Source organism: Astatotilapia calliptera, chromosome 7 (assembly GCF_900246225.1).
Source record: "Astatotilapia calliptera chromosome 7, fAstCal1.2, whole genome shotgun sequence".
In the NCBI taxonomy this organism is placed as follows: domain Eukaryota; kingdom Metazoa; phylum Chordata; class Actinopteri; order Cichliformes; family Cichlidae; genus Astatotilapia; species Astatotilapia calliptera.
The window spans coordinates 29518367-29541545 of record NC_039308.1 but is presented as its reverse complement, the minus strand read 5'-3'; the positions used below and the strand labels follow the sequence as shown (position 1 = coordinate 29541545).

Sequence of the window (23179 nt, the reverse complement as noted above, 5' to 3'; positions counted from 1 at the left end):
GTTTCTGTTTTTCCACTTTACTTTACTTCTCCCTGAAGTAAACTCAGGGATTCGGCAATTATTCAATGTAAGCTCCATCTGTGACCGTTGTCTCTTTGGAAATCAGATTTTTCGTTGCACACTTTTTCTCTCTCGTTTGCACACAAGCACACACTAACCTAAGAGTCGAACTATGTTTGGATGGTCAAATGCGGCCATGAGTGCTGCCTCTCTCTGGAAGTCATTCTGCATGTCAGCTGAAGCTTCCTCCTTCAACATCTTCACAGCAACCATTGTGAAAGACTCCATGGGTAGCAGGCCTGGAGCTCTGAAACAGACACAAACAAAGATATTCATGAACTGAGCACGAAAATATTATATTATCAGTATTTCTATTGTATTGTTAATGTTTTTGTCACTAATGCATAAACCAGACTTTTGTTACCATATGTTTCAAATGTGTATTTTAGCTTTACCCAAAAGTGTCTAAGTAAACAACACAGCTATTTAAGCGTTAGAAATATGAATGAAACACATATATGAACACATATTTATGCTAATAGGTCTACAGAGAAATACTTCCTCTGTTGGCTCAGGCGCAAAATGATGTTTCCTAAAGTAGATATAGCTGGGACAATAATCTTGATAAAAACAATGATATCACACACATACTGTAGAGTCACACAAAAAACAGACTGAAGCGCTGATGTCAGAGAAGAAGTTATTTTTTTCCTCAGGTCTATTTAAGTAACTATCTTTCACGTGGCTCTGTGTGTGTGTGTGTGTGTGTGTGTGTGTGTGTGTGTGTGTGTGTGTGTGTGTGTGTGTGTGTGTGTCACAAATGATTAAGTGCACTCTATAGTCATGTATTTACTAAGTGAATGTGCACACAGGAAACAGCTTGTGTTTGCTTTTGATTTAGATTGAGATGCATACATTACATTGTACTAAAGAATGCACATACATACTGTGTACTTCATGTGCATATGAGTTTATTCCTGTGAAACTTCTGTTTTGGAGGTTTCATATCATAGTTGTATAATCATACAAGTGTGTGCGTTAGAGTATGTATTTGTGTTCATGTAAGTCAGTGTGCGCATTATGGTCCCAGAGGTGTCTATATACTGCATCTTTCTAGTTTTCAACGAGGGATTATCATCTAGCCTTAAGGACATCTCTCAGATTTGACTGACTATGCACTCAGGTGCTACTGTCATAATGCTGCATGCTATTATTGTACTGCTCTGTGATCAAGCTATCATATGATGTGATTTGTTGCCTCCGTTTATCTATTGCATTATATTTATGTGGCTTCTTAAATGTTGTCTATCGTGTGTTGCTTTGAGTTGACTTGTTATAATCATGTTACTTACAACACAATAAGAAATTCTATTTAAATTGAGATTCCTTTTTTCTTGTATTAATCAAATACTTTTTTTAGTTTTCAAAACAGGCAGTTGAGCATTGGGCTTTACATTCTTTATTTTGTAGCACAGTCATGGACGTCATATGGGTGACAAGGCTGTGTTGCATGAATAACAGGGAGTCTAACAAAGTTGAAAAACCTATATCGAGAAGATCTAAACTGATTTACTTCTGCTGTCCTGAATTCTTGGCTGTGACAGCAAACAATTATAGATAGCTGTGATTGTGAAATCCTGTATTCAGTAAACCTTGTAAAATACAACCAAAAAATAATTGGATTTGGGTTATTTTAGTAAACTACAAAAAACTGTCAAAGAGGCTTGATAGGTTCAGTGGCTCTGCTATATGTTTGCTTCATGGAGTCATGCCACTGTATGTCATCTGAATTTAAGCAGATTACACCAATATTACAACATTCTGACTGATAACGAGCGCTACAAACTTCTGACGACTGCTATCTATCAAGCCTAAAAAAATTAGATTCATGCTCATGACCGATTTATGACTTTTTAGAAATATGACCCAGCTCTGGTATTGAGTGTGATTAAAGAGATAGGTTTGCAACATTCATGTCATGCTGTAAACAGGCTCAGGGTGCAGTGAAAGTGACACCTGTAACAGCTTGCCTTGTGACTTTGTGAATGACGCAGCAGTTCTCAAAATGACCAGTGACCTTGTTTAGCCATGTCATCCTTCTCAATCCTGTCTCATTCCCTTGCCCTTTCCCTCTGCCTTAGACATATCAGCATCATCAGCTTAGTCCCTGGATGCGATTATGATTATGACATGGCAATATTAAATATTAGTGTGCAAAAGCAGTGCTGCGCTGGAAGAAAACATCCTTTTAGATCTCTAACCATTTGATGAGAAATACTCTTGCTTCCCCTTAATCTCTCTTTTTATCATATTTGTTCATCTCTTCTTTTGTCCATGCTGTATTTCCCCAGTTCTCTCTTCTTTCTCACCTGGCTTGGAAAACTCGTCCAAAGGCTCCTTCCCCGATATCTCGGACGTATTGAATATTATTTCGGGGATACTCAAGGGCCAACAGTTTTGAGTTCAGCAGCAGAGGAACGCGCTGGTACATGGGGTTAGGGTGGAGTCGATCGAGCAATAGCTCTGATGGAAGGGCGTTCAACATCGGGGTCTCTATTACTCTTCTAATAAAAATAAATAAATATAAGCGTGAGCATTACAAGGATAAAAACAGACACTAGATAAAGAAACATATTCCATCTTTATCATCTTTCTTTTACCTCTTCCGATTCCTCAGTTGCTTCTTCCATCTGCGGCAGCCAAGAATGATAATGGCAAGAAATACTGCAGTTGCAAGAGCAGTCAGGATAACGACGATGACAGACATTGAGTAAGCTGGAGATGACGTTGTGGTCACGGGAGGGAAACGAGGGGTCTGGAGAGGGTCTCTAGACTCTGGCTTCACTACTTAAAAGCACAGATATAGGAAAAGTCACTAAACTTGGAAAAATGACAAATCTAGAACTCTGTTGTCTAAAATCCAGATTGTGCAGTCAAAGTTTTGGCTACTGGGTAGCTTTTAGTCTACTGTAGGTGAAGTGTTGGTTTCAAGTGTAAAGAAAACAGGAACTGTAAACAGGTGAAGTGGGGAAAAAAGTTCTGAATGCAGAGGGCAGTACCTGATGCTATGCTTGTTTCCCCACACTGTGGAACAGCACAGTACTCCCAGCGTATGTTCGGATTTAAGGTATAACACCAGGGCTTGTCACTGATTCCTCCTGGGTTCCTGCAGTGATTGCCTGAATTCTTCAACTCTGGAATGACATCCACTGATAAATGGTGCTGGTGGGGAACCTGCAGGATAAAGCACAGTAGTAAGGATCAAAAAAAGAGAAACACTTTCTCAGGCCTTTCCCACTAAGAGGAATAAAATAGAAAAAGAAAAATCACCAACATACATACTGCAACAAGGACGGTTAAGTATATTAATTGGTGAATAAACGTGGTTTGCAACCTGTGAGTACAGGGCTGGAGTCTGTGTAATGCATGATCTCTTTTCTGTTCTGTTGCTGACCCTGTATTCCGAGGGGGTAAAGAGGAAATCTACCTTTGCTGAGGGATCAGTTCTAGTGAGTTTTCTGTGAAAGAAAGAATTGATTTGGATGGATAGTTTTTAAAACTGGTGAGTCTCAAATCAAAAGTGAAGCTAAGATGACCTTCCAAATATTTCTTCCAGGTTCTGTTCTGTGTAGTAAGGTTACAGCTCCATAACCATGGGCTATTGTGAGGGACATTAGGGGTTGCATGACTGTTCCTGGAATCTAGACTGCCAACTTAAATATGGAACATCTGGTGGGCTTGTATGTCATGAGCTTTAATCATAAAAAGAGCAATGGCCAACTCCATCCCAAGAGACATGAAGACATGAACTGAAAATGTTGGGTTCAACACATGTTGCTGTAGCTGAACGTGTGAAGTCAACAGCATGGGGTTGATTCCTAACTGGTGCCAGGAATGCTTAAAACAACAGGTCTTCGCACTAGAATGACAAGTTAGGCCATTTGTCATCGCCTTTCAAGATAATACACTGACATTTGGCAGGAAATGGGATGCAAGCCTCCATTGTCAAAGTGTAACACTTCATACAACCAACCATCCTCCCCAATCTTCTTCCTGCAGGCATTTTGCAACACTATTCTGCAACACTCTAGATCCATAGAGAGAGAGGATTTCTAGCAGAAAAGGGGGTTTTGGAGCATAAACAAATGATCTCTGCTGGTAAGTAATCCCCAGCAGTGGATCAAGTTGCATTTCCTGCAGAGAACTCGACCCTTTTTAATGTTTAATTAGTGGCCACTGTGTTATTATTTTATGGATGATTCTTACGCCGAGTCATATATATACCATGAGAATGACAGTGTTGTATAGTATGTTTAGTTCGTTAGCAATGTTTTCCCCTGCAATAAAGTTGTGAATCATCGTCTGCAGTATTTCTATGACTCAGCACAAAATGGCACCAAAGTTACTCCATTCATGTATCATGTACATTTACAGTTTACATGTTTGTGCTGAACGGAAATGTGATTTTTATGAGACAGAAGTCATTCTAAGCAGAATAGCATATGTTGTGGAGCATTACAGTGTTCTGCTCATTTCCTATAAAACTCAAAGAGCTGATTAGGGATCATTTGTATTATGAAAATATTTATGTAAAGCATATGCTCTCTGATGTGTGGAAGATAGAAGACAAAGCAAAGGGGTGGGGCTAAAGGCTAAAGCCCCAATTTTGGGGGCAATGAAAGCTACTGATTAAAAAAATAATTCACAACATTTTTTTAATTTTTTATTTTATTTTGAAGGATGGACTTTGGCATATGTACCTCAGTGGTTTGGTCAGTTGCCTACCATTCTTACTTTCCAATCTTTAAACAAAGGATGTGTCAGACCATACATACTGTTGTAACCAGACTATATTTTTTTTATTAACTCCTTACTCTGCGTCTTGTACTTCAGTGTGGCTGTCATTTTGTTATGGGACAGCTACTTTGCCCTATAATGTATCACACTTTGGGTGTGACTCTTAGTTTAACACCCTCTGATTTCACTCTGATGTTTATATTTAACACAAATCTTGTCTGATTTTCTATAATAAAATGACAATGAGATGCAAGTAAATTTATGAACTTGTAAAGTACACATCCCCAAGCACCAAGGTCTATCTGAAAACATCTACTGAAAAAAAATGGTTGTTGAGTTCAAAATTGTGCAATCACATTAACATTGCCTTGGGAGAATTGTTACAAGAGACATTACCCCAATAATGGTGGTATATGCTGCTTACAAGGAGGAAATGAAAGCTTTGGTGCTGGCCAGGAACTTCAGCTTAATCATCAAAATGATTCCATCATGTTTAACAGCTCACCTTCTGACTTATGTTCAGCCAGGACATTATATCAGAAAGTAACAGTCTTTTCCTGGAAGCAGCATGGACTAAAGCCTAACTTCCTGATGTCACTCTGTCTTCTTTATAGCTTCAATCCTATTGTCCTAGTGCAGACAACACACAGCACTGGTTTGCTAAGCCCTGCTCCCTTTAGTGCTTCTGCACTTACCACTTACCAAGCCCTCTGTTTTCCGGTAACACTTACGAAGTTTATGATGTCAATTCAGACCTGCCTCTCAAATGTATGAGTAATTTGATGAGTCTGTGGTCACAATTCAAGATTATGGTATTAAAAAACACACTCGGAAAATCCAGGCTTCTTCATTTGTACAATATCATGTCTAAACAAAAAATTACACTAGTCCAATCTGTTGTAAATGGCTATGTAAAGGAGCTAACATTTTCCCTAATGTCTTAGAGATAAGACTTTAAAAAATCTTCTGGAATGAATCTAGAATTTAAACAAGACTATCTTAGAAAAGGAAAAATAAGGCTGGATAAGCATATATGTGGAATAGACTATTGTTCTTATCATAGTGCCATGCATAGAGCTTAGATGATTAGAACATTCTAATTGAAAGGACGGTGTGCATTGTTATTGTCACTATGCTATAACAGTGCAAAGTGAGCTAATTTTAATTCAAATTAGCAGATAGGATGCAAACTAAAGGGTATTTGTAAAGTCTTACAGTTCAAATAAAAAAAAATAAAACAGTCAATGCCACCTTTTTACTTTCAGTATTCAACATTCAATTCCACGGGATTGTCTGCATTTTCCCCCCACAAATGATCACCCTTCATACAGTGCAGGTAATCTTATTATTCCTACATAACTCTCACCAAGCTCAGGCGTGATTCTGTTTTTGACATACATTGAAATTTACCACGAAAGAAGATGAGCTCATATTACAAGTTGACACTTGTTTGTTGAATGTTTTATGAAATGAGCCCTTTACCACAATAGGATTCTGGAGAAGGATTTTTTTTCTTTTTTTGGTAATTTTTCCAGTGCCTGCCTTTAATTAAAATACATTTCAATTTTGCAGAGAAAGGGTGTTAACATTCTGAAGCTAAAATAACTGCACATTTAGTGGTATAGTGGTACTAGTCTTGACTTTCCCATAAATACATGTAATATACAGTGACTATATTTCTGCACAAACCAATCCATGCACACAGACACACAAGCATCTCTGGCCAATGTCATCCAGTATTGAGAACAGTAAACATGTCACTGGTTTTAAGAGTGAAGATGGTTGAACTGAATATAATTCTTGTAGAATACAAAACCGAACCTATGTGTTTATGTTTACTTGTTTACATCAGACACGGTTAAATGTGGTATTCATATGTTTTCTTCATGTGGTCTTATGCACACATAGTTTGGGGTGTTTACGAAGAATAAAACAACAACAGTTCAGTAGTAAACATAAGTGTAAGTACTAACATTTGAGAACTGCATTAGAAAGCAAGCTTTTTCGCAGTTAGCAGATAGTAGAGTATATGTGCGTGAGCAAATCCAATATGCTGAAGTGGGAGTGGGTGTGTGTGTGCGTGTGTTTTAGTGACGGAGCATGTGGAACATATGCGTGTGAGAGCTAATTGCTTCCAGAGGCAGGATGTGACATAATGAGTCCCTCCCTCTCTGCTGACCTGGCACACACACACACACACACACACACACACACACACACACACACACACACACACTGCACGGGAGAGTAGTAACAGTTCACCCAAACAGACCCTCTCACTGAGCAAAGCCATAAAAACATAAAGGGGCTTTTGGGCTACAGGAAGAGTGCGTGCGTGTGTGGGTGTGTGTGTGTGTGTGTGATTAACACATTTGTGTGATGCTGTATTTGCTGTTGTTTGCACATGTAAGCATTTTTGTATGCTTTTCTGCTTCTGAGTAAGGGAAAGGAATGTTTTAATATAAAACTGAACATACATAAAACCTAAAACACACACACACTCAAAATATCAGTGAAGCATCTTTTCTTGGTTAAAATCAGCTGAAAACACTCAAGTGTGTCCTGTTTTTTGATTACATGTGGTTATTTCATACTTTTGCTGGTTTTATACTTTAGTTATAAAATATCTAAGTAGTTTTGTAGCTCTAGGAACGTTTACGCAAATGTACCCAAAGACAACAATACCTGTTGGTTCCATGGTTGACATGGTGTCCCAGACCTGGTTACATTCACACTACCCTGGTAGAAATAACCTCGGTCATTGTAACATGTTCCTGTTGATGTCAAACAGAACAGTTTACCGTAAGATAACAATGTTAACTGTAGCAATTACTTTTTAAAATAATAGAGTAATTCATTTTTGCATTGGACTAATTATGGCAGCTAGAAACAAATTCATTGTGATGTACTGAAAAAATTTTGTACTTACTTGTAATTAGATCTTTCTTGATGTCTGAATGTAGAAAAGATTAAGAAAAATTAATCTAAATATTGAGAAGAAGAGGAACTATGAAGTAGGGCTGCCACAAACGATCATTTTGATAGTCAAGTTGTCACCGATTATTTTTGCGATTAGTCAACTAATCAGATCATGCATCCGTTGGACGTAAAACGTACAGCTTATTGCACCAGCAGCATCTGCTCTTATATAACTATCATTAGCTTACAGCTTTAAGTGTTTAAGGTATGTGCTAACTAAAAATAAAGACAAGATGATAGTTTATTAAATTTTAATGAAATCTGCAGATTGTTTCGGTGAAGTTTAATAAACTCCTTGCTATCTAAAATATAACAGGACACCGGAGTATATTCTCAAGCATCTCACACTTCTGATAATCAGTTGTCTGCTCAGCTGTGTAAAAACGATAACTTTAATCTCAGCCAAACCGATTTACTCAGGAACAAATAAAATACTAAAAAAAGCCAAACAATAACATGTTTAAGTTATCTAAGTGACTTATATATATTTAACCTGAGTAGCGAAAGACGGCGGTGGGTTTGAAAACGTTTTGCCGGGAGTCCGGTGTTCTCACCAGCTCTAGTGAGCCTTGACCCCCGGCTAGCTATCGAGCTAGTGGGTAACAGACGTCTCCAAAAACGTCAGAGTGCTTTTGAAAATATGTGGTTTCTTGATAAACCAAGCAGATATTTGAAGTTTACACAACTACATTCTCGTCTGGAAATATGTTAAACGTTTATTTTGTGACCCAGAAAGAATAATAAGAGTAATATTAAACCTAACTAGCTGTCGCCATTGTTGGAAACTGAGCTGGGCTGCGCTATGAATTCTGGGACACAGCTACTTCTTCTTCTTCGGGGTTTAACGGCAGCTGGCATCCTTGTACATGCAGTGCTGCCATTTTCTGTTTCAGTCCGTTATTACACTCTTAAATCCTACTACTTATTCCTGCGTCTTTTGGGATCTTACAAAGCTTCAAACGACGCGTCGACTATTAAATCAGTCGTCGACGATTTTGATAGTCGATGTAATCGTGACTAGTCGACTAATTGTGGCAGCCCTACTATGAAGTCATTTGAACCAGAAGATCAGTACTGATTCACTGAAACACACAAACACAGAGATACACACACCTGCAGCTATATATTTTGGCTCAATTCAGACAAACCCTCTTAATGACCTCATCAGTATCAATGACCTGCAGTGTAGCAGACCATGCTTTATTTGGCCCTTAGCACACACAGCTGTACCCAGCCAACTTTCTTTTACATAATGCTTCACTTACTTTTCATAGCTACTTTTTTTTTTTTTAGTTTAATGAAAGCAGAAGTCAATGTTCTTTTTAAAAAACAAAAACAAAAAAATCTTTAATTTAACAGACTTGTGCAAGAGAACACAAGGTCAGTTTGCTCTTAAATACGTTAGTCTTTGCCCAACTTATTTTACAACTACCAAACTAACAATTTTTACAACTAAAGTGGTTCAACAAACTAATTAAACTTCACTTCAGGTTGTCTTACCTGCAAAAGGAACATATGTACAACCATCAGGGTCTGTGTAAAGACTTGGTAAGGTCTGACATTTTGGCAGCAGTGAAACGGGAGCCTGGGACCCGGTGAGAGAGCTGAAGAGTCCAGACTGGACTGAACTGCTGCCTTCTAATATCAGCCACGCCTTATGGCAGTACAGCTCCTTCACTGCCAGGCAGTGTTCTCTGTTTATGAAGAAAAGGTGTATCAGATTCAGTGATTCTTTCTTTTGTTTAATAAATCTGAATGGGTCCAAATCTGTGGAGGGCCAAAAGTGCCAAACTGAAATAAATAAATACTTATACTAATAATACTAATTAATTATGCATCATTAAGTAATGAGAATTTGAAATAAGTAAACTGATTTTTTTAAAAGTGATTGAGAACTGTACAGCAGTATATTAAATTAAATTAAATATTACTGTTTAATCAACAGACTGTTAAGCAGCTCTTTCTTAAAACCATCATGCATGTATGTATAACTCTTACTGAAAAAAAGATGTATATCACTTGTTAATGTTAGTTTATTAATTTATTTATTTTTACTCTAGCAGGCTTTTTCAAAACTTTCAAAACAGACAGCTCATGTTCGGAATTTAGTTGATTAAATATTAAATATAGAAAAATTTATCATTTCTGGAGCTCGCTTGAGATCAGTCACCGTTATGCTAGTCCAGATCCTGGTGAAAATGCTTGTGTCCTCATATTAAAATTTTTATTTTAAATTAAAAATAAGTTGTTCCAACTCATCTGAACATCTTGAAATAAAGATGAGATAATGAGATAATGAGTATTCAAAATATACTGAAAATGAGACATTACAACTACAACCGCCTACAACTGCAAAGCTCTCCAGCAAGTAGTGCGGTGCTCTGAACGGATAATTGGAGGTGAGCTTCCCTCCCTCCAAGACATCTACAGGAAGCGGTGCCTGAGGAAAGCGGGGAGGATCATCAAGGACTCCAGTCACCCCAGCCATAAACTGTTCAGACTACTTCCATCAGGAAGGAGGTTCTGCAGCATCCGGTCCCGTACCAGCAGACTGAGAGACAGCTTCTTCCACCAGGCCATCAGACTGCTGAACACGTCATAGACACCTCACCTTCACTACTGGAACTTTAACATTATGCACTCCATACTGTACAGTAATGCCACTGTTTTGCACATGTCTCAACTCTGTATATTTTTATATATTTTATTTATTGTTTACTCTATTTAATTTGTAAAATATGTGTACACACACACACACACACACACACACGTGTAGAAAAATATTTAGTATACACATCCAGAAATGCATATACTATTATATATTGTACATATATTTATTAGTTTCAGATGTAGCCAATTCTTGTATTTTGCTTGTTTACATTATTGTATTTTGCACAACTCTGTTGCTTGTGAAGCTCGCACACAAGAATTTCACTCACATGTGCTGTACCAATGTACCTGCACATGTGATGTGACAATAAAAGTGATTTGATTTGATTTAAAGTTCACTAAAACTATAAAGTTATGAAGCTTAATTTTAATGTTAGCCTAACCAATTTGCTTTAAAATAAATAAAACACCAATTTAAACCAAAAACAAGACAAGCATTGTTAGACTTTAGAAGTGAATTATGCTACCCGTTAGTGACGTGTCGGTCGCGAACGAAATGGCTCTTAGAGCTGGGTCTTTGACGTGAACCACACGATCCGGCTCCTTATAGCAAGCCGTGGGGTTTTTTTTCTTTCTCTCACCCTCTCCCTCTCTCTCGCACTTTTTTTCTGCTTCACTCTGCACGCGAGCCTTGTACTTTGTGCTAGGCAGAGGGGGGAGGGGCGGTAGTTACACTCAGTAGCACAGGAACAGAACGGGAGGGACAGAGAGAGAAAGAGAGCCAGGGACCACAATGTCACATTAGAAAGGTATAGTAATCATCCACAGCTATTTTCAGTTGCAGATGATAAAGGATTCAGAAAGTTTATTTATGCAGGCCCATATGACAGAGAATGTGCATCTTCTTTTTGTTTTCATATTTTAATTTATATTTAATTGTGTTGTGGTTTGCAGTGTTTTGTGTTGTTTCACTTTAAATTTGTTTAAAAGGAAAAAGCTGAAAATTTAAATAGTTTAAAGTTGAACTGTGACTAGTTGGTTTTTGTATTATATGATTTATTTATTACATTTTATGTGGAGTGAATAAATAAAAGTATATTTACAGTGGCCCCTAAAGACAAAGCACGTACTAACTCCAAAACACGTAAAAACTCAGAAGCACGTAAAAACTCCAAAACACGTATAAAAGACAACAGAAGTGCTCCAGGATGCTGGGCGCAGTGTTGAGCTTTTGTTACCTAGTGGCTACACAAGCCAGCAAGTACCAACGACCGGATTTCGTGTGTGGTAATAACAGGTAAATGAACTTTTTTTTTTTATTATTTGAATATATATGAGTGCTTGTATATAAATACACAAACAATACACATATGCTTTCAATTGTGTAATTTAAGTGATCTAGGTAGCTTTGTTTTGGAAGTTCAGTTAATGCTAGAAATGTGTTTTGGAATTTGTACGTGCTTTTTGGAGTTTGTACTTGCTTTGTCTCTAGGGGCCACCATATACATTTATATAAATAAAACCACTTTTTTTTTTACATTAGTAATTCCTTTTGTGCATAATTTTATATTATTGTTAATAATAAATTAATTAAAGCAACAAAACAACCTGAAGAGGCGGTTCGGAGCCGAAAGAGCCGGCTCTTTTTAGTGAGCCGAGCCGAAAGAGCCGGTTCTCTAAAAAGAGCCGGAAATCCCATCACTACTACCCTTCACTCAGAGGGTCAGTGGAGGTTGAAAACATTGGAGCATTTTCAGAGATAGTCTTTATTTTTTCCAAAAACAAATCAAGCTAACTACTTCCTAACTAATATTATCACCATTATCTGGGATCAGTCTGTCTAGATTCATTTTCTATGGTAACCCACCAAATATTAGGGCCTATGGTTGAGCTTCAGTGACAGTTACAGATAAGATACACTGCAACACAGGAACCATAAAATAATTAAATATGTTGTCAACAATTGATGACATATTTACATAATTAAATTTGATTTTTTTATGTATACATGTATTTCCAATTTTAATTAATTAATGAGACATTTAATCAAATATTTATTTATGTTTTTCTTTCAGCACTCCTGGCCTTCTATACAACCATATGTTGTGCACAACTTATATCAACCCATTCAGTTTTATTTCTACACTGTGCAAAAACAAAGAGAAAGGTAGACCTCGGAGAACAATACTACCTGCAGACAGGTTTTGGTGCAGGTCCTAGCCCTGATGGGTTGCAGTCAGGAAAGGAAGCGTGGCAGAGCAATGAGCGTAATGCAGGACTGCACACCCCACTGAGCCCTTCTACCTCTGCCCACCAGCTCTGAAGAAAGTACTCCTGCGTGTCCTCGGGGTTTGAGAAGGACGAGTTAAAGAAAACCAGCAAATCGTCGTGCAATATTGTGCGGCAAACATCTCCACGATATGCACTGCAGTAGCCTGCGATCCCCTTATAAAGTCTGTTTAAAGGAGACACACATACAAACATTTGGCAAATTAAAGGCAAAATCACAACAAAATAGTTCTAATGCTTTTTTTTTATTTCTATACAGCTCCACTGTAGGCGTGTTATCTAACACATCTCTACCATACTAATTCCTGGGGAGTAAATTTTTTTGGGGCGTTTTTTTTTTTGCTTTTTTCAAATCTCCTACATATCTAAGATATCCCTTCTCTCCTAGCAGTATGTGATGAAAAGGTTTATAACACATGAGATCACTCCCAAATCACCATTTTTCAACATCTACCGTTATGGGGAGTGACGATAACCATGATCCTTTACTAATCATCGAATACCACATCATCAAACAGATTTAAGAGCCTAAACCTAACTAAGAACAGGGACTTGCGAAAGTAACTTTAGTGCCTAATTCATTAATATGTATTTGGGATGGCATGTTATTTCTAATAGAAAAGATGCCTTGTGTGATTCAGTCATGAAGCAAAAACTGGAGTTTGACCATATTCCATACCGTTTTCTAGTAATATTTCTTTGTGTAATTTAGGTATTTGTTATTTGCATATTTTAATTTAACAAAATCATTGAAAAGAAAACCAGTAAGAGTTGCAGACTAAAAGTACAGAGAGTGGTCTGTTTTTACTGTCTTGGCTTATAGCAAGTGTCCACTAAAAAGTAAAAAGAAATCATCTTTCACTTGAAATATCTTCTTTAACATCATCCAGATGTTGATCATGAAACAGGTTGGAGAAAGTTTAAGTGAGATTGCATCCTGTCTGTTCAACTTCCTTGCTGGAGCTCAGTCATACCTATTTTGCATAAACATGAATGTTTGTGGGACAAAGTCCCTGTATTCCTCTTTCACCCTGTTTGCCTCCTTTTCTTAATGCTTTCTCATCTGTTAGTCCTCAAGCATTGCTATGATCCACATTTATCTCTGTCTGCTCCACACTGCTGTGTTTCTGACAGCATGTACTCTGATAACCTTCACTCCAGCATCACTGCGGCCTGTCTGCATTCTCTTACAGACTCCAGATGTTCCCTCTTGGGGAGGTTGGTGCTTCAGCAGAGTTCAAGCCAAACTATCAAACTCAAAGGTGCCCTGTAAATCTATCAATTCACTCTTTTCTTTCTTTCTTTTTTCTCTTTCTTCCTCACCAGATCTCTGTGCATCTAGTCCAGATGTGGTCACAAGTGATCAAGATAAATGCAGCCATTAAACATCAATACAACCATTATAGCCCAGATTTTAATAATATGTATTCATTAAGTGCATAGTAATTACATAAATTGCAAAAAAGTGCAATAAACTACAAAAAAATAGAAAATCGTTTTTGATTTTTTAACATATATTTGTAGTTAGAGAAATTTAAGAGGCTTATCCTTCAAAACTGTAAATACAAAAAAGTTGCACAAAATAGTTTCCCACCACAGGAAATTTATTTTGAGTGTCTTCATAGTTTTATTTTTGAAATACACCAATTTTTATACACTGCAGGAAAAACGAAAATAAATATTATACTGCAAATTTGCAAAAAAGCAGCATATGCACCAAAATAAACTATTTCCAGCAGTGCAATATGAGTCCTAAGCATCCCAGAAACGACACAGAAAGTCATAAAGTCAAAGATAACTTTTAAAAAGAGCAGTATAGGCCCTGAGGCCCTGATCGCAAAAAAGACTACATTTCCGCGAAAATGACGTCACTTCCGTTTTCGGCCAGGTAATGGCGGAAATGCAAAAGTTCGCGCTGACGTCTATTCCAACGTAGGAAGTGTTTTGAACAGCTGATCGGACCGGCAAAGCGTGTTTCTGGAATATTATGTTTTTGTTCCTGCAAGCGCTTTTTATGCAGTTTTTGCAAAGCTTTATGTGGAAGGAAACCGTGACCTAGGACAAGCTGATGGCACAATATGTAAGTACAACTCCTCCGGTTTCATATGCAAAAAAATTTTTTGCGCTAGCTTACGTGGTTGCAGTGCTACCGGGATTTAAAAATAGTTACGCATAACAGAGCGTTCCCGCTCCGATCGGCTCTAAAGGGTTAAACCTGCCTTTCTGTGACCTACAGCCCTCTATCCTTAATGTACTTCATTTTTCATCAAGGACCCTGAGGCCAACATTTTATTTTCCTTATTTTATTTCTATTTTAGTCTCGTTCTTTCTGCTTCCTTCTATGTGCATCTTGTCTCCCTCTTTCTCTCCATCTTCACAGTTACATAGTCCAGATGTGGCAACAGCAGCTGTGTTAAGGTTCAGAACAGTTCAAATTCAACTCACACCATATGGGTGATTGAGAGACCCACTCTCTTCTTGGCATACGGGCATGTTCAGGAAAATGAATAGAAGCAGCAACACAGAGACCTTTATGGTGCTTACTTTAAAAAAAATAGTGGCAGGCAATGTACTGTGAAATTATTCTGATTCAACATGGGTCAAATGAGCTGAAACATTTTCTATAATCAATTCAAATGTAATATATACAAAAAGAAGTAACAAAAGAAACAAAGCTTAGACAACTTCACACAAATCTGGCACATATCTTTTCTCTTACCTCCACTCTACTGGGAAGTGGCAGTATCCAGAGTACACGGGATGAATAGGAGCAAGTAGAAGAAGAGGGAAAAAGATGAGAGACAGAGTGATGAGAAATGGTTGATAGATGAAAAATAGTCCTAGCAGGATGAGAAAAACAACCATGATGTTACTCTCTGCAAGTCATCACTAACTGTGGAGAGACTGAGGGGCAACCAGGTGGAAGGGCAGTGTGTTCTGTTGGGGAACAGGTGTGTGTGTGTGTGTGTGTGTGTGTGTGTGTGTGTGTGTGTGTGTGTGTGTGTGTGTGTGTGTGTGTGTGTGTGTGTGAAGGAGTGGCTTTGTTTGAGGAGTAGTAACCAAATGGGGTAGGCAACAAACAGCTGAAACCACACAAAGCACAACCAATATAACTGGCAGCTAGCATAACAGCAGGTAGTACTGACAGTAACAATAAACACAGAGATAGAAGCTAAATAGAAAGCAGACATTTTTTCTCTAATATAGCAGCAGGCTGCAGCAAATTTGAAACATGTAACACCATAGTATAAGCTGGAAATCAAAACTTGCCACCTGCAACAGTGACTTTTGCAGTTGCTTTGACAGTGTTGGCTCCAGCATTGTGTCTGTTGGAAGCCAGGCACGTATATAGGGCTGGCTTAGTCACCGTCACCTTAAGAACAGAGAGTATCACCTCTCCCACTAATGTCTCCTCTACTGAGGCTCCGGAGATCTGGAGGAAAATGAAATTGAGACAAAAAGATCAAAGTTGTAAAAATCAGTCATATACATGCAATGAGCAATTTGCATATAACAGTGCAGAGATTCATGAAGACTTTCTGTGAGAGCATCCTAAGCTTAAATGACAGAGCTGGAAAAAATAACTGCACTACCTGGAATGGCCACTTGAGGCTGAATTGAGTCCTCTGCTGAATTAAACATAAATATCAGGTTTTGCTTTGTCTGCCTAGCTTTCCTGTTCATAACTGCTGCATGGGAGGTGAATTTTAACAATAATTTATATAATACAGGGTGCTGCATGACAGTTTATTTATATATAATATTACATATTTTATTAAACATTTATATAAAATATTGATAAATACTGAAACTTATATATCTTAAATTAGAATCTAGACTTTATATAAAACTACTAATAATAAGAGTAATAACAGATTACTACAAGATGTTTTTCTTATTGACACTTTGGTCATTTGATATTTGATAGTGGTCTGAGTAAAACTGGTTAGTTAAAAAAAATAATTGTGTGTAAACTCCTCATACGCTGATCATTATAGCCTTTGTGTTAAGCTCATAAAATGAAATGCATTCAGTACGTGTCTGGCACCGATATAACCACTTGTATTATTTTAACAGATTTGAAATTCCCAAAGTGTTCACACATTGTAAATCTAGCCAGATAAAATGTATCTGTTGTTTTTAGATGATTCATGTATGTACTTATATATTTATAAATGATATGTGAGGACCTCTAAAGTGTGAGCATGTGAGTGTATGTGAGAGGTGCTATTAAGCGGCTATGTCTATATTTGAAACTGCGTCTGACACCGCCTGCTTTTAGGACAAGCTCCATCCATCCATCCACTGAAATTAATGACCATACCAAGCTGCCAGAAAAACAACTCTCACAGTCATTTTAATCAGCACATGCCCACACATAGTATTTACAGGCATTAAGAGCATGTAATCACTTTGTAGCTAGCACCCAAGACTATTAAATACCCAGACATTATGTGGTATATGTCGACCGCAACAGCATGTTTAAGAAATGTCTGCTGCCTGATGAAAAAAAGCCCTGTTTTAAAGGTGGTCACATACACGTTCAAGTTTGCATTGTTCCAATTTGAATTTCATGCATTTTAAGGTTCCGACCCCTTAAAAACCTTAAAAAACAACCCCATCTTTCAATACCCCTCTCACACTAAAAAAAAACAAAACAATTAACACTAATAAATTCAAATTCAAATTTTTTATTTGTCACGTACACAGTCATACACAGTACGATATGTAGTGAAATGCTTGGACAACTGCTCGTGACCTAAAGAAAACAAAAAAGGAAAAGGCTATGAATAAGATAGGAAATAAATATGAAAAATTTAATTAACAGAGTGTATTATAAGCTAAATGCAAGATCATCTCTTCAATCCTCTGTCACCATGATGATAATTCCTTTGCTGTGATCTCAAAGCCATTAAATGTCTGTGTGTGTGTGTGTGTGTGTGTGTGTGTGCGTGTGCGTGCGTGCGTGAAAGAGACAGATAAAGTCAGCAAAGGTTAAATGTGTAATTTTACATATATATGCATACAATCTCAGGTAAGGTCTGGTTTGTATATTTGCTAATGCTCACTCTGCTTCATGACTAATTATTTTGTTGCTACATGTACAAAGATTGCACAAATAAATTTTTCCCTGTATGAGTAGGTCTCGGGCAAAGCTCAAAGAAAAGGTGGAAGCTACTTTAGTATATGTTCAAAAATTGTAAGTTAAATGTTAATTTTTTACTTTGCACAGTCTCTAACTGATTTCATTTCTGATAAAGAAAAAACAACAACCCCAAAACAAGGAGGAATCCTTATGTTCACTCAAACTGTATAATGGACAGTTGCTTTTATAACCATAGAATATTGTGTATGACAGCCAAGACAAAAATATTCAGACCTGCGGGTACCCTTAGGTACCCACATTTAGTGTTGATCTTTAAAGTATAGCTTGTGTTCAGTTTCTTACTAAATCATTCGTTGTTTTATGTACAGGAGTAGCAGAAGTAGCTGCTTAATATAGCAGTACCATGTTTTTTTAGCTTTCCAGTGTAAGGGTGTATTTTTGTTTGGTTTTGGTATTGTTGTTTTTTTTGCTAGTGTAGTGATAATAAGGCCCAGCTGCAAACTTTAAACAGTACTCCTTTTACTTTTGTGTCATTTACTCAGTCATTAGCAGATGGACATATATCAATAAAACCGCTTCTATTTTGCAGAGCTACACACAAGCAAGCTTGTCTAAAAAGAGAAAAAAAATGGCCTGTATTTATATAGCGCTTTACTAGTCCCTAAGGACCCCAAAGCGCTTTACACATCCAGTCATCCACACATACATTCACACACTGGTGATGGCAAGCTACATTGTAGCCACAGCCACCCTGGGGCGCACTGACAGAGGCGAGGCTGCCGGACACTGGCGCCACCGGGCCCTCTGACCACCACCAGTAGGCAACGGGTGAAGTGTCTTGCCCAAGGACACAACGACCAAGACTGTCCAAGCCAGGGGCTCGAACCAGCAACCTTCTGATTACAAGGCGAACTCCCAACTCTTGAGCCACGATCGCCCCATAATATTATAGTATTAAAATGTATTATAGTATCCAAGTGGCAAGCCCACTTGGATACTATAATTCTTACTGGAGAACTGAAACCAATGGACGGATTTGTTTCCAAGAGTGCCTTGTAAGCATTTGCATTTACCCAGTGAACTGTCATCTCTTTAGCTATAGTCAAAAAAGTGGGTAATGATAATGTGTTGGATTTAGACAATAAGTATTTGTGTAGTTCTATATCTATGCCTACAGCAGAAAATAAACTATTAATTTGCTTTTGATATGGGGTTATAATGAATACAAATTGTAATCATAACATCACTCTCTCTTACATGACAGCTTGGACATTTAATCAATTATTGTTGCCGCTTTCCCATTATGTACAGCTATGCAGCTGACAATGTGTCACTATTTTAGCTACGTGCTAGAATTTCTCTTATGTTGGCAGTGTGTGACTGACATTTGAGCCAAATTCAACCACTGTTGCAACCACTGTGGGGGAGACAAGCATATTCCTGGTAGGATCACACAGAGGCCAAGGAATGGATATGTATAGCTGGCTGGATATTTTGATTAAATTCTATTTTTTTTGTTAAAAAATCAGTATATATTATAAAAATATCAGCATCAGCAGCTGTACAGGTACCCACAAACACACACACACAAGTTGAGTACTCACAGTATTCCCGTTTTCCAGCCAGGTAATGGTTGGGACTGGATTTCCAGTGGCATTACATTCTAGGGAAATCTGGCTGCCATACGCCACCCTTTTGTCCTTTGGAACCCGCAAGATTCGTGCTGGAGCTGAGGGCACACACAAACAACAATAGCGTAGAAAACACACATGGTTTTACTGCAAGCTACAGCTTACATTAAAATACATACCTTGTACTTCTATGGTGACAGGCTTTGAAAAGGCCAAACCAAAGCTATTCCTGGCCACACAGCGGTACTGTCCTGCATCCTCTTTCTGTATGTTATGAATTTTCAATGCCCCATAGTCGAGAATAGTAACACGGTCATTGACCTGGAAGAGTTATTGTTTGTTTTAAAAATAGAAATGATATATTAGCATTATTTATTACCAACTATTTGTCAACACAGGCTATGAGACGCAAGAAAGCAAACTGAAAAACAGAATAACTTTCCTTTTCAAGTAATGTCTTGCAGTTTTGAAAACCTGAAAACTATCCAGCTATTTGCAGTTCTGGTCAAATAGTGAAAAAAAATGAATTACTCATGAGTATATGGTACTCTCAGACAGTTATTATTAACTCCATAAGTCAGTGAACTGCATGTATTTTACCTAGAAAACTTGCAGCAACTGTACCTTGATAAGCTCATCATCTTTGAGCCACGTGACATCTGGTTTAGGGTTGCCAAGGGTAACACAGGGCAACACTGCTTTGGATTCTACCAGTAGTGTTAGATTGGTGGGATGCCTTTTGATCTGTGGCTCTGATGACGAAACCAACAAGACATAGAACAGTGGCTTGGAATGTGTTCTTTTAATGATGCCTTGGTATTAGTTATTTTTTTCAAAAATGTGAACTAATGATCAGATTCGCTCAAACTCCAGTCATACATCCTTGGAAAAAAGTAAACATACTCATCTTTAGCTGAAGCGCTCCACAGCTCTTGGCAGGTTCTCCAATGCCATTACTGGCAAGGCAACAATACTCCCCATTGTCTGACTCTCTTACATGTGGGATGATTAACATCTGACCCTTTTCCTTGGTAAGGTACCGTGTGTCATAGTACCTAATGGGACAAAAAGGACAGTGCAAAGCAAAGAAGTGATCACTGGATATGTGTTCTATATGTAATACTCCTGGGTTAGACTACAGCCCCAACCTAACTCTAAACTGGATCAAAATTAAGTTCACTGTTGTAGTTTAAATAAAGCTGTAAACTTACATAATTTGGTGATTATTTTTGGTCCAGGTGATCTCAGCAGGGGGGTGTGACTCCACCTCACAGATGAAGGTGGCATTGTGATCCAGTAGAACGTCCACTGTCTCTAATAATGTGATGATACGAGGTGCTACGAAAAAAAGATCCAAAGGAAAAAAATCAAGATTTTTCTTTATATATGTAAGTTATTTATTGTTGTAGTTGCAGCAGTTTGTGTTTGAGTTAATACATAAACATAGTGCGCTGAATTATGTTTTATGCTACATAATACACTGTTAAATGTTTATTGGTTATATGTTATTACCCTTAAAGCCTCAATGAAGAACTGTAAGGATAGTAGGGCTGCCACAAACGATTATTTTGATAGTCGACTAGTCACCGATTATTTATGCGATTAGTCGACTAATCAGATCATCATCCACTGGACATAAAACTACAGCTTATTGCACCAGCAGCATCTGCTCTTATATAACTATCATTAGCTTACAGCTTTAAGCTTTTAAGGTGCTAACTAAAAATAAAGACAAGATGATAGTTTATTCAATTTTAATGAAATTTGCAGATTGTTTCGGTAAAGTTTAATAAACTCCTTGCTATCTAAAATATAACAGGACACCAGAGTATATTCTCCAGCATCTCACACTTCTGATAATCAGCTGTCTGCTTGACGTTTATTCAGCTGTGTAAAAACTATAACTTTAATCTCAGCCAAACCGATTTACTCAGGAACAAATAAAATACAAAAAAAAAAAAAAAAAACCAAACAACAACATTTTTAAGTTATCTAAGTGACTCATATATATTTAACCTGAGTCACGAAAGACGGCGGTGGGTTTGAAAACAATTTGCCGGGAGTCCGGTGTTCTCACGGCGCTAGTGACCTAGCCCCCGGCTAGCTATCGAGCTAGTGGGTAACAGACGTCTCCGAAAACGTCGGAGCGCTTTTGAAAATATGTGGTGTCCTGATAAACTGAGCCGATATTTGAGGTTTACACAGCTACATTCTCGCCTGAAAATATGTTAAACGTTTATTTTGTGACCCAGAAAGAATAATAAGAGTAATATTAAAACTAACTAGCTACCGCCATTGTTGGAAACTAAGCTGGGCCGCGCTATGAATTCTGGGACACAGCTGCTTCTTCTTCTTCGGGGTTTAACGGCAGCTGGCATCCTTGTACATGCTGTGCTGCCATCTTCTGTTTCAGTCCGTTATTACACTCTTAAATCCTGCTATTATTCCTGCGTCTTTTGCGATCTTACAAAGCTTCAAACGACAAGTCGACTATTAAATCAGTCGTCGACGATTTTGATAGTCGACGTAATCGTGACTAGTCGACAAATCGTGGCAGCCCTAAAGGATAGTACATTGTATTTGCTGTGATTTTGGGTGCAGAAGCTACAAAACTTGAATTAATTATTTTTTCATTTATAGGTGACTGCAATTTTAGAATTATATTGGCAGTTATTAGTTAGTCATTAGATACCGTATAAGTAAACTATGTCTAGAAATCTAAAATACTATTACAAAAGCTTTCATATTTTATAAGGAGCCCTGTTGATAGACAAAAATAGATATTGGACATTTCACAGTCTGTACACTTTTCTTTTCTTTTTTTACATTTATTTCAGCATGCAATATAATGATTCAAGTACATTATAATAAGTGATAAGGAGGTCTCAACAGCTGCATCTTTTTAGCTAAATTATTTGACATTCTTGGCATTCTTCTGTTGGACTGAGTCATCTGTTTTAGTCAGTGAGGATCCAGCTAACACTGCTGACTAATGAGACAGGGTCAGAGGTTTTGTGCTTTGTCACAGTTTTGACCTGAGTAAGCAGAAGAATTTGACCTTGAGATAACGAAAGAAAAAGAAGAAGCATGTTTATTGTCAGAATTAACATTTAGGATTTGGTTAGTTTTGGAGGATTAAGACGAGGAAGGGAGGATAGCACAAAAGGAGAGACCAGTATAGAAGCTGAACTTTATCTAGTGTTTAGAGGGTTGCTGTTAGTCGGGTGAGGTTAAAGCAAAGGCAACAGAGAAACTTAACATTCAAGGAAAGCCTTTATCCCCACAGCACCCAATGTTCTCCACTATCTGATTTCAGCACATGGTCTTTGTCAAAACTAGGGTGAATAAGTCACCAATTGTGTGTACAAACACTATGCAAAATATTACACATCTCTTGTGATGTAAATCCATCCAGACTAAAGATGTGATCAATATTTATTTGGCTACTCCGTCTTAATAACGGACAGGGAGTTGCAGGAATTTTGAGCTTGTATTTTCAACATTGTTTTGTTGCTCTAGGTTATTATATTGAGAAGTAGAGAGTTAGTAGTGGGTTTAAAAGAAAGATACAAAAAGCACACTTTTAAAAGACAAAGAGAAGTAAGGAGATGGAAACACAGGATTTAGATCAGAGAGTTAGGTTGCTTTAAACTTTGCACGAACTAAGAAGAGAAAGAGGAAAGATATAAACCAGCGGAGGGATGAAAGGAGAGAGCAGAGGAAGGGTGAGAGCATGGAAAGAGAAGAAGAAGAAGAAGAAAGAAGA

At 37.7% G+C, this 23179-nt stretch overlaps 1 protein-coding gene across 3 annotated transcripts in view; it reads right to left on the bottom strand.

Moving 5' to 3' along the window:
- musk (muscle, skeletal, receptor tyrosine kinase) overlaps positions 1-23179 on the bottom strand; it is a 31702-nt gene that overhangs the window by 5060 nt on the left and 3463 nt on the right. The window contains exons 2-16 of one of the 3 annotated variants that reach the window (XM_026174244.1): positions 20625-20751; positions 20317-20468; positions 20038-20165; positions 19593-19734; positions 19387-19511; positions 15946-16108; positions 15395-15401; positions 12578-12841; positions 9277-9470; positions 7727-7750; positions 7483-7571; positions 3060-3234; positions 2661-2847; positions 2370-2564; positions 159-307 (exon numbers count right to left, since the gene is read on the bottom strand). In XM_026174244.1, coding sequence (XP_026030029.1) covers positions 159-307; positions 2370-2564; positions 2661-2847; positions 3060-3234; positions 7483-7571; positions 7727-7750; positions 9277-9470; positions 12578-12841; positions 15395-15401; positions 15946-16108; positions 19387-19511; positions 19593-19734; positions 20038-20165; positions 20317-20468; positions 20625-20751 — 2121 coding nt within the window. Of the gene's footprint in view, positions 1-158; positions 308-2369; positions 2565-2660; positions 2848-3059; positions 3235-7482; positions 7572-7726; positions 7751-9276; positions 9471-12577; positions 12842-15394; positions 15405-15945; positions 16109-19386; positions 19512-19592; positions 19735-20037; positions 20166-20316; positions 20469-20624; positions 20752-23179 lie in introns of all 3 variants that reach the window. The other 2 variants (XM_026174243.1, XM_026174245.1) reach the window with 2 other exon arrangements.